Source organism: Gallinula chloropus (genome assembly GCF_964237585.1).
Source record: "Gallinula chloropus genome assembly, chromosome: 4".
NCBI classification, from domain to species: domain Eukaryota; kingdom Metazoa; phylum Chordata; class Aves; order Gruiformes; family Rallidae; genus Gallinula; species Gallinula chloropus.
The window spans coordinates 9,734,393-9,747,232 of NC_140088.1; the positions used below are offsets into that span (position 1 = coordinate 9,734,393).

The 12,840-nt window shown below is 35.1% G+C and overlaps 1 protein-coding gene across 1 annotated transcript; it reads right to left on the reverse strand.

Moving 5' to 3' along the window:
• Positions 1-278: 278 nt before the first annotated feature.
• On the reverse strand, positions 279-12,613 carry G2E3 (G2/M-phase specific E3 ubiquitin protein ligase; the record flags this gene model as incomplete). The annotated part of the gene is made up of 14 exons (XM_084263813.1): positions 12,524-12,613; positions 10,627-10,728; positions 10,274-10,398; positions 8,532-8,697; positions 7,734-7,840; positions 6,629-6,745; positions 5,354-5,478; positions 5,123-5,255; positions 4,368-4,487; positions 2,963-3,273; positions 2,125-2,306; positions 1,795-1,967; positions 1,109-1,308; positions 279-511 (listed from the first exon to the last, which is right to left on the reverse strand). Exons 2-14 carry the CDS (start codon positions 10,723-10,725, stop codon positions 279-281), a joined length of 2,091 nt encoding a protein of 696 aa, XP_084119939.1. The 5' UTR covers positions 10,726-10,728; positions 12,524-12,613.
• Positions 12,614-12,840: the final 227 nt, after the last annotated feature.

Genomic DNA, 12,840 nt, shown 5'->3' on the forward strand with positions numbered 1-12,840 from the left:
TGTCTACAGCACAAGTAGACATTTAAAGTACTTCTGCAAGAGAGTCCTGGCTCAAAGCCAACTTGAAACAGGAGGATGATTCAACAGATACAAGCATATTTTCATTTGGAAATTGTTTTCCATCTTAGAAAATGACTACTTTTAGTATAGATTTGCAGGATAAGCAGGAAAAGGCCAGGAGCATGGTCTCCAAAAAACGTGGTAGCAACTTGCAGAGATGTCCCCACAGAAAAGCGTAGGTTCCAACATCCACTTTCATAGCAAATATAGTCTCTTTTTTATTCTCCTTCAAGTTTTAGTGTGTTTCTGATAGTGAACTCCATTTTATTTTTAAACTGCTTGTATGTCTTTGTTATAGGGAGCTCTAAGCAATTAAGGAGTCTGTTTCCAATGGGATACCTTATATGTAAAAATTTAATAGTAGGTTCAGGATCAAATCCAATGGGTGGTATAGAAAAAGAGCCTGTTACGAAGAGCAGAATATCCTCCAATGTTACTGTAGACTCACCACCTAAAAAAACCCCACAGGATTAGGTCGTATCATTTATTGCCCGTTACCCATAAACCATTATCCCATGTCTTAAGTGTCAGAGGAAAGAAACGCTAAATTCAGGAAACCTCAGATCAGTATGCTCTATAAATATGCAGTTATATGGCCAAATAAAAAAAAAAAAGAAAAATACTGGGATTAGTTCTGAAAAAATTTAAGTGAACAGATAAAAAACCCCCTCTTCAACAAGAACAGACCACTGTTTTCTATCTTTGAGACACTACCTAGTAAGAAATTCACAGCAAAGCTGAAGAGCAGAGTAAAGGATATTTCTGTACCACTAAGGGGTGTTTTTTTAGTGTTTTGGTTTGGTTTTTTTTTAAATCACAGGAGATCTAGTACCTGTCTTTCAAATTTTACCCTTCTCAAGTCTGATTAAAATTGGGCAAGTTACAGGAATTACAGTCAGTAAGAAAGGGGAAGGAACAATTAGGAACTGACAGTGATCTCAAAACCTTCATTTATTTACCCCACCAAACTCTTAAAAATCAAACCCCCACATGTATACCAGCTGCTAAAGACCCTAAACATGGAAAAAGGAAAAAAAAAATTACTTACTTTCCACATCTTGCAAATAACCCATCCAAAAATCAGCACATTCAACTTCATTTACATCTGATGAGGAGTGGATTGTAAAGAGATCACAAATAGTTTCTGCTGACAGTCTTTCGGGTTTGTGGCACAATATACTAGAGAATGCATCTGGATACATCTGCATTTTCTCTAGCACACCAAGAGTTTTCAAACCTTGCCTAAAGCTAGGAGGAGGAAGAAAAAACAACAGAGGAAGCATGCATCAGTATGCCAGTAGGTAAACAACTGCACTCTGCATTTTATAAAGATAAAAATTGTCACAACGAAGTTGCCCCATCTGCAGTCTCCTAAGTCTTATCAATAAGGTGCAAAGTCATCCCATTTTATTTTAATCTTGGAAAATTGATTTAATTCTCATTTTAATATCTACATGCTTCTGTGGATCTTTTTGGGCAGGTGAAAGAAATACCAGCGATATACAGGAATTTGCTGGTACTTGACTGTGTGAGCACAGATTATTTTCATTTTTATGTGAGTACACACTGAATTTCTTTCTTACAAATATTCCTTTAGAAAACAGTTTAAATTCTTTGTCCCTAGGCAACATGAGATGTCTTAAAAACAGCCTTCACGTGGCTTCTGTTGTCTGCTACATTATTCAGCATTTTAGGGAGAAAAAAATCCAGGAATTCTGAAAACTCAAAACAAACCTTTCTAAGGGTGAAATAATTCTCTTGATTACGTGATAGACAAGTATGTCATTCACCAGCATATTCTTATCACACAAAGCTGTTATAGGTCTTAAACATCCAGCAGCAGCAAGGAATTCATAAGAGTCATGTATGGAAGACTGTAGACCAGACAGACTATTTGCATATTTTATCTGTATCAGAAGACAAAACATAGGAATTTGTTTATTACATGTGTATGTGTGTATATATATAAGCTTTTGAATTTGAACTAAAGTTATATTCAACATCATCTTTATCTCCAAATAGAGTTTTGAACAAGAATTTGCCAGTAAGTTTAGGTTTATTTACCATTCTTATTGTTTGTGCTACATCAACATCAGCAACATCTTCCAAAGCTGGCTTTACATTCTCTGGACCATACACAAGGCAATTGAACAGTGTTTTGGAAAAGAAACCAGGAGATGGGCCACCATGAACCAGAGAAACCGCAATCATTTTACCAGCTTCAAAATAAAGATTCTCTTTTACAGCTGCAAAGAGGGAGAATAAAAAAAATCACTATATGTGACTTAAAATAATGCTTAATCCTTATTTTTTTCATAGAAAAATCTCATAATGCAATTCCTTCTTACACTGGGAGATGCAACAAATAAGGCTTTCTATCTCCTGCTGGTTGAACCAATACTACCAGTATTTTTATCATACTCTCTTACTCCCAAATCTTCAAACACCATCAAGGTTTGGGAGGAGATCCAACATCCTCCTCCACTTTGTACCCAATGCACATTCAATTCTGAAGCCTAAGAACTTAAAGAAGCTAATTTGGCACTCTTTAGGGAGCATGCTGTAAGAGAACATTCTAGATATTTGAGGGAAAGAAAGTAATAGAGAATATACATATAAATAGATAGAAATTTATTTGCAGAGAATATATTAGATTTCAAAGTATAACTATGCTGGGTTTTTTTTTTTCCTTCATTGTCATCAACTTTTCCAACTACACTAAATTTTTTTGTTAAAAATCTGCACCCCACCCCCCCTTTAGAACTGAAAAACAAAAAAATTCAAAAACCAGTTTATATCCATCAGGACTGTAATTCTGAATTGACATCATAGTGGCTGAAGATTTAAAAAGCTTTCATGTTACATAGTTCATAATGCGTTTTTGAACAACGTATTTCATTACCTTGAAAATCAAGGGACAAGTTCTTTGCAGAAGAGCCCTCAAACAGAGATGAGTCCTGAAGGTGAAGCATTAATAATTGGAAGAAACGGTGTTTTGATGCAGCAGAAGTATCTTTTGTTGGTCTATTTTTGCAGTTTGTGAACTTTATTTCAATGCTGTTTGTAGGACTGAATTTGCGCTGTCTAAATCCTTTTAAAGCACTATTCCAGATATTTTCTGCATTGATGTTAAGTCTTGTAGTTTTTGAACTAACTTGTAGATTTAACTCCTTCAATATATTAGAAACTTCTCTTTGTTGCTTTCTTAATTCCCTACAACAGAATTGCATTTATTTTCAGATTAAATCTGAGATTCATAATTAGCAAGAGTTACATAGGAAGCATCCTAAAACCTAAAGAAAAATACCTCTGTAATGAATTTAGTACTTTAAGTATTACCTAAGTTATATCAGTAAAATATTTGGTGTAGATTCTTCAAATGTTAACTCTGTAATAGCATAGTTTAAAGTACCAATAAGAACTCGAAAAAAAAGGAGGTAGAAATATTGACTTTGGCATAAAGTGAAGTTATTTTCTTATTTAATTACACCAACGGAGGACAAAATAATTCCCACACAATCATTCTATGCCTGAACAGTGTGAAACAAGTGAAAAACTGAAGAGCTTACTATGTTTGTGTTAAAGAGATGTTTTGCAACCACTGTCAACTATTCACTAATATTTAATCTTTGTTACGCTAAAAAAAATTGAGTATTGATAAATGTTGCAGTTCTAATTTAAAAAATAAGACCCCAGTCTAAAAAATAAGACCTCTTTGTTTAACTTGAAATCAAAACAACTTTGAATACCTTACCTATGATAACTAATTCCCTCATCAGAATTTTTACTGCATTACAGACAGAATTTAAAAATTAAGTATTCACAACAAGACAAAGCATTTTGTATCCTTATACAGAATACTATGTATTTAAAACATGTTATTTAACCACTGATTTGGGCATAATCTCTAACTATTCTTACAGTAAAAATGCAAAGACACTGAAAATTCAGGATATGTCTAGTTTGAAGAAAGTAGTTTGAATTCCTTTTATTCCCCCTTTCCTAAAGAATGGTAGCCATGTTACTCTAAGTACAAATAGTGTTTCTGGTTTTTGATCCCCACACTACCTAATCTGAAGAGTCTCAACACGTGTAATTAATTTCTCCTCATTCCTCTCTAACATCTAGAGATAGCAGAGGCCTTTATCAAGTTACAACTTCAGCTCTTCAGTACGCTTATTCCATTTTGCCAGCGAGACTAGATATGCACACATAAATATATATAGCCACACCATGTTCTGTAGGAAATATGATATAAATCCATGTGCTGGATTACTCTTCAACATAAGAAAAACAGAAGAAAATACCTTTTCCTCAGGGACCATTTCCTATTTGACATGTGTGGAGATAAGGACACTCTGTTGGATGATACAAGTTCCCGGTGTGAGCAGGGTGAGGAGTTGTTCTGGCACATCATCTTTGGTGATCTATACACAAATCAGAGAAATGACTGAAGAATGCATGAGCACTTGAAAGTAGCAATATAATAACTCCCTATTTCAGAATTGAATGTCACTTGTATGTTCATTTACTTTAAGTCTATCAGTGCCTGACCTCCAATTTTGAAAATAATTCTGTATTTTATATGTCCATTTTAGGATCCATTTTTTTCTTGCATCCTATACATGAAATGGAAGTGCCTACTGACACAGTAAGTAAAATCTAAAAATACTACTTTCTACAGACTTGGTAAGTTTTTAATACAACAGAGGAAAACATCATTTATATAAACATCCCTGTAACTAGATTTTTAGCACACTATTAACAAGGAACATGACTAGTAAGATTACGTTTTTCCATTTGTACATTCGAAGTTACCTCTAAATTGTTTAAGATTTCTTTTAGAAGAACCTAATTTTGTCAAACTAAAACGTGGTTTACGTGCCACCAAATGTGAATAACCATTCCTAAGTTTATGGCTTAAAGTTTCATTCACTCGGATTTTATTCAACTTGCAATTCAGTGCAAGAAGTTTTTCCTATAGAAAAGTCATTATTGCCTCCTGTTTAAATACTATTTCATGTTACAATCAGTTTCTGCTTGAAAATCAAAAATTACACACTGGAGGAGAAAACTGCGTTGAGATCCAGGTGACTGCCGAGGACACTTTGGAGATGGCTCTTCCAGAAAGAAGTTTGTCTCATCTGTCTTTTCAGAGGCAGGCAGAGAACGCTTTTTCTGTTTGCTGTAGCTCCCTGTATGATTAAATTATATCAATTTAGTGAAATTGCTAGCTTAAAATACTACCGAAATGCATATTTTTAAGAAGCCATTGCCACATCCATAACTTTACCTGATTTTGCAAAGATACTCCTGCATTCCACACACTCCCAGTTTTGCTCCCATGACTTCATAGATGAACAGGCCAAATGAGTTCCACGGGAACCACAAGACTGACAACGCTTTATTTCCCATTTACTAAAATTAAAGACTTATGTATTTAGAATTAGATGAACGAGGCTAGTTAAAGAATATTCAGCAGTAAGTATAAGTCAGACACTAAACTAGCAAAGTATAATTTTACCAATCTGGTAAGACTGGGTATAATCAAGGGGAATTGTCTTCAGACCTAAGAGGCCCTCGCAGTTTCTGGCTGCAACAAGAATAAAGCTACCCATGTTCCAGCACCTCTCTCTATGAAAGAGGTTATGAGTGTGCTTCCCTGCCTGTAAGCCAATAGCTTGCAGCCAGTATTTTCTCCTCATGTTGCAGGTCAGCAACATCCTCTGTATTTTATGACAATCCACCATTCAGCTTTTCCAAACGGAAAATTTTAAAAAGCAGCACATCTGATTATTTTTACATATTCTGAATAAGACTGTTTATTAATGACTGGTTAAGTATCTGCTAGATTTCTCCACTTTTGCTTAAACTTACAATACTATGATGTGACTGATACTAGTTCAAATATTGGAAGCCTAAGGTACAACTCTTAAAAGCAAAGTAAATCCTGAAGTGCATATATACCACGAATGAACCAAGCAATGTTTGGCCAAATCTGTGAAAAGCAAAGGTAATGTCTACAAGGAGTAGCCTACCATGGTGCTACAGAAGCAAAAGACTGTTAAGTAGAGGCTCTGAGAGTTGTGAGTATACTCATCCTAGTGGAAGATACACAGTTCAGAAGCTCACAGATAAAACAAATAAGAATGAAGAAAATTAACTTCTTGTCTAGTACGTTACTAGATCTCTTGTAAAGATATTAAGTACTCTAGTAACGATTAAATTGTTGAATTAAACTTTGAATAAGAGATCCACAAGACTAGTTTAGGCACATACTATTCTACATGTGGATGTAGAAATTCTACTTCAGCTTCGTATCAAATGTGAACAAGGACAAGATAACCATTAATTGATTTTTTTTTGTTTTCTTGGCTTTTATAACCTGATTAGATAAAAATAACATGGAAGCATTAGGATTATAGGGAGTAAACAAAGCCATTTTATTTGGACATTGCATCTTGGCTTGACGTAAAACCTGATACTGAAAAGTATTAGAGAATTCAAACAGAAAAACACCAAAGAACTGCTCCATCCTAGGTTATACCTTCCTGCAAAAGCATCATACCTATTGGGTTCACTGTAGTCTCTTCCTTTCTTGCAGAGACATGTTTTAGTATCACAGTGTTGATAATGATGCAGTAAGTCTTGATATGCATTCTCTTCAAGTTCCCAAGATGCATCCCTATAAACAAAGCAGATCCATTACAACTGCATTTCTGATGCTTTAAATTGGTCACTCTGGCAAAGATGAACATAACAACGACACGAAGATTTTTCAGTCATGTAACATTTTAAGCAACCGCTAAACTAGAGAGGAAGAAACAAGTCTAGGAAGAAAAATAATACTGTAAAACACATACTTTTTCTTCTGTACAATTGCTTTAACTAAAGTATTTATTATTTTTCATATGACCACAGCATATTTGTTCTGTTTTATATTACTCTGCTTTCTCTTTCACAGCGGATAAGGATATTTGTTTTGGCGGTCTACTCAAATTACCATTGAAAATGGCCTCATGACAAGTAACTCAATTTTTCAGTCCAGCCAGTGTGGCAAAGCTCATTGGGTATTTTGACTCTTCTTCCTCTCTAAAATCTTGAGCTTCTGTCTCTGAAAGGAATTAATGGTGGTCTCTGAGGGGACTAATATTATTAAAGAATATTTCTACTAAAGAAACATCATCCTTAGAACATCCTGTCTAATTTTGAGCTCCATCAAATGGTGGAAATTTCTAAAACTCGAACTGTTTTTCAGAGGCAGTTCTTGTCCTTAATAGATGCTTAGCAATGCCTTGCAGAATATGGAAGCTGTATGGCTGAGTAGACAGTCAATTACACTGTTTGGACAGAACTTTGGCACAGAAAACACACTTCTCAGCAACCTCTGTGTTGATGTGAAATTGTTTTATTTAAGTGTTTTGATTAGGTCCCTGTTTGAACCATGGCATTAAAAAATACCGTTCAGAGCATTCTGTTTTATATTTGTGAATGACTAATTTCGCCTTTGACAGTTTTTACACATTACTAAAAAGGTAACAGGCTACTCAAACCATTCTTCCACTGAAGGAGAACAAAGGCTTCACATATTGATACAGGTCTACAGAATAAATAATAAATGTTTTAACACCCTATCAAAGTTTTAATAGAAGAGTGATTATTTACAAACTTACTTTTCTGGAATGTGTATGCCCATTCTCAACATTTCTTTCTGAAATTTGTCCTTGTTATTACATACTGTGCACCTAAAGAAAAATATCCCAGCACTCAAAGCTTGATACTGCATCAAGGGAAAAAAACACAACAAAAAACCAAACCAATTATTGACTTACTACCATCCTTAGGATACCACTAAATAATGCCTTAGTATCTCTAACCATTGCACTCAGGGATACTGTCCTGACATTTAAAGCTGACATAAATCATGATGCCACACTTGAAGCAAATGGTATTTTCTTTTGAAGGACAAGAGCTCACGTGCTAGAATAAGGTTCACACACAAAAAGCACAATCCTTTTAAGTCAAACTCTGCAGATTTAGGAGGAGTTTACAGAAAGAACCTTATTAACTCTTTTCAGCTCTGGACTTGGAGAATGGTTGGTGGATCCACAACTTCTTAGCATTTAGATTCTGAACATAATTACTTGCAAGAAGGTGACTACCTAGGTTGGACTCCAGTTCCTGAAAATAGCTAAAGGCATCAAGTGTATCACACATGTAGAAACATTGGGGAGGGCAAGGTGGTAAGATTAACACCAACCTCCTTCTTGCATCGCACTCCCCCACCCCCCGTAACACACTAGTTTCGAAAATACAATTTTAGCACTGTCATTCAAGCCTACTCTGTTTCCACACATGCTGCCAATATTAACCCTAAGCAATTTTACACAACTATTCCATTATTTTAAAGCATAACAGAAATGCCATCTCTGTGGATGCAAAGAGAAAAGAACGGGAGAACCTGGTGTTACCTGCAAGCATTCTCGATGAAACCAAGCATTTTTACAGCAAGGACTTTTCAATACATTGTACGCTGGAAGCTGTTCAACCAGATCCAGGCATATTGTACACTGTGAAGTTCCTCTACATTCTTTATTTGGAAGCTTTTGGACTGGTTTATGCTCCCAACAGTAAGATCTAAAAATAATAATTTAAGGTTCCTTTGTCAAAACAACATATAAAACACTTCCACGTAAGATTTGAAGATGGCAAAATGTATTATATCTGCTTTTCATAACTAAATGCTGTGCAACAAGCTAAAAAGGCAGGCCCATACTGGTTTTGGTAGGGACAGATCTAATTGTTTTCACAGTAGCTTGTGCGGTGCTGTGGTTTGCACTTGTGCTGAATACAGTCTTGATAACACAGGGTGTTTTCATTATTTCTGAGCAGTGCTTACACACAGTCAAGGCTCTTTATGTGTCTCACACCACCAGTGAGTAGGCGTGAGAACATAGCTGGGATACTTACCCCAGCTGACTAAAGAGATATCCCATACCATAATGTCAAGCTCAGCAATAAAAACTGAGAGAAAGAAGGAGGAAGGAGAGAAGTTTGGAGTTATGGCATTTGTCTTCCCAAATAACTGCTACCCATGATGTATCCCTGCTTTCCTGGATGTGGCTGAACATATGCCTGCCCATGGGAAGCAGGGAATTTGCTTTGCTCTGATAAGCAGCTGTTGCTTTATCTATTACACTACCTCATCCCACAAATTTTCTCACTGTAACCCTAACAATTCTCTTCCCATACTGCTGGGAGTAATGAGCAAGCAGCTGTGTGGTACTTTGCTATCATTATTAAACCATAACACACATTAAGTTACAGAGATCATATAGCCGTCATCTCCCAAAACTTATTTGGGCCAAAAGAACACTATTACTGTCCTCAGAACCTCAAGTTCTTCTTATATTTTAATGTTGTATGACATTAGAAAAAAAATTTTGAGCTTGCACATTGATTCTGCAGAGTCCAGGTAGCATGGTAAGTTTTATAATTTAACACATTTTCATGTAAGACAGCCAAGAAATGCTGCTCTAGAAGAAGCCTTGTTGAAACCACTTTATTTTTATATATGCTTGGTTTAATAGGAGTCATTTATTTAAGAAGTGCCTGCCAGACTTGAATTAATCCCCCCAAACCTCAGCTTACAGTAGGCAAAATAATGCTGTTATCAAATGCACTCAATAGTATTTCGACAACAGCCACAATGATGGACAGATGATAGCAAAAGAAGACAAAATGTTTTTTAAATGCTTGAAATTAACCACATTTCTTCTACAGTCTATCTCCAAAAGGCAAATCCAGAAGTCTTGTGCTTTGAAAACACAACGGAATGGCATACAGTGTGTTTTGACAGGAAGCCAAACCATCACCATTTCAAAGGCACAGGATAAGACAAAGAAAACCCAAAACACCATTTTGCAGCTTATTTCAGAGTTTATGATTTAATGAACAATTTTATAAACAATTTAACTACTTTCAGAAGCATCAAATTTTTAATTATCCACTTTAAAAGTGTGGATAATTTAGTTTATAGACACTATGTATGCAATATAACTGCTTGGCCTTCACGTTTTCCACAAATCTAGTATTTTTTTCATAGATAACCTTGATGTCATTTATAATTAAATGTCCATGCAATGACAACCCATGAAAAAACAAATCACCCCCTGTACAAATATAATGCATTGAAAATGGAGAAGCAACTCACCTGAAGTCTTCCATGAACTGAAAAATACACTCCTTTTGTATCCCACAGGGAAAATGGTAACTCCGCTTGCATTTGGGAACTACACATCCAATTGAAGCACCCTTCTTCTTGCAGATATTACATTTCTAGGAATGATTTATTTTAGACATAACGGAATATTGACATCTAAGGTCCAAGTAAAATTACAGGAAGTAATCCACTAGAAAAATCATGAAGTGTGTAAGAAAGAATAATGGCCAATAGACTGCAATTGTGACACACTGCCCATTGGAGAAAGAAAACAAAACAAGCCCCACAGGTAATACTAAGTGCACTTTTTTTCCCCTTGTATATTCCAAAGATTTAATTCTTACCAGTTTTGCAGCTCTATTTACTTCTTTTCTAATATCCGTGATTAAGAATCCATCTACACCTTCATCTTCTTCTCCTCTCTGCCAAATGCCACTTGACATCAACTATGAAAGCAAATTATTTTAAAACATTCAATTACCTAAAGATTTAAAGTTACCTACAATGCATTTGTCAAGAGAAAAGTGTATGCAAAGCTCGTGTGCAAACATTTTCATAGTTAAAAACCTGATCCAAAGCATCCATACATTTTTGTCTGATAGGATGAAATAAGAATATTCATGAGTAACAAATATTTTGTAAAATCAAAGTCTTATGTAACACCAAAAAAATCCTGATAAGGTGTATTTTACCTTCCATCTTGAAGTATACCGACTATTCAGATAATTGCCAAACAATTACTTTCAGCATTTAAAGCTTCAGGGGAACTAAAATTAGTTTATGTAATATGAATGACAATTGTGCTGTGGAGATAATGAAGCACAGTAGGAAGTACCTGTACTGAAGTGCAACCTAAGAGGAAAAGTAATTCACTTTAAAGAATTAAGTAAAAACAGAATACAGTAACTAGGCAAGTCAGAAGAGCCTGATGATAATTTACTTTAGTTTCTAATTACATCACAAACTTCAGATAACCAGTTTCACAACTTCCTACACTCTTTACAGTCTCATTTTATAGTTATTTTATAATTTCAACACAGCATCTTTTTCTAACTAGTTCTATCAATGTTTTAATCTAATAAATGTGTTTTTATACCAAAATCAAATAGGAACATATGAGATTTCACGAAGAAAATTAAGAGCACCACTAAACGCCATCTTCTTAGAACAACCCTTTTCTTACATCATATTAACTACATTTAAGTTAAATCATGGGTTATTTTTATTTTTTAAAAAGAAGCAGAGACCAAAACCTAGAAGATGAATGCAGGCAGCTCACCACAGTAAAATACCTCATGAACCCTAAGGCTCAGCATTACAAGCATACCCTTCTCTAGCTGTTCTGCTCCATCAGGAAAGGATTCTTCCCTTCATTTCATATGGCCTTATGCAGGACAAAACTATCACAAACAGATCTAAATTTCATTCCAGCTGCTCAAAATGTAAGAAAAAAACCCCCATCTATCTTTATGCAACCTCAGAAAACTGCCACTCTGCCCAGTGAAAATTCACTCTCCAACCTATTAAGCTGCCTGCAATCAAAACCCAGTTGAGAAAATGAAACACAATCTGATTTTATTTCTAAAGTAGTCAAAGCATTTTAAAGACCTGCAAAAATTAAGTTTGAAAGGTAGCTTAAGTAAATCTTTAAGACTACACACCTTGGAAAATGTCAAATGTGGTAAGATATTCAGCTGTGGTTTATTTTATATCCATAGCTTTGCTGAAATAAGTTTTTACTACCTAGGAATACTGTAGCTATATATGAATGCTAAGGTATGTATTTTTAAGTTATTACCACATCCTACGTAATGTCAGGGAATAATTCACTGCCAAACAAGAACAAAAAATGAAAAAAAGGGACGACTTTCCTTTACTTTTTCCACAAGAGGTGGAACTTTCATATTTCAAATTTTGAAACTACTCTTCATTTACAGAAGTGATTATGAAGGGGCAATGTGTTCCCTTTCTCTTAACACGTACATTCATTGCTATGATAGGCTGGAAGAATTAACTAATTTAAACGGATCATGAACAAAATTTAGCTTTGAATAAAGGCTTGCTGGGATTTATTTCATCTGCTGCTCCTGAGAAGTACAAGCTATCAAGGCTACAAGTTAAAGCTGACAACAAAACTGTTACCACAACTATTTGGACAGTTTGTTACTATTTAATACTTGCTGCATTTTTTTTCCCTCCTGTTAAAACAGATAAGCTTTAAGGTCAATACCACATACTTACCAAACAGTAATTATGAACAGTGAGATTGTATTCCACATAAGTCCTTTTTTCCCCATACTTCTCAGGGCAGTCATCTGTCCGTCCACAGAGAACACAGACTGAAATATAGAATCATGTTTATAAACACAGTGAATATACTGGATTCGCTATGGATCAGCTGTTGAGTACTAACTTTGATCTCTCAACCACATGCTCTTAAAGTAGATTACCAGATAAAGGTGACTAGATTTTGAGAGTGTGTTGAATTCCACAGTAAATATGAAAAAGGGTACTATTTATTCCTTCTATAGTTCCTAAAAAGAAAACACTAGATCCAC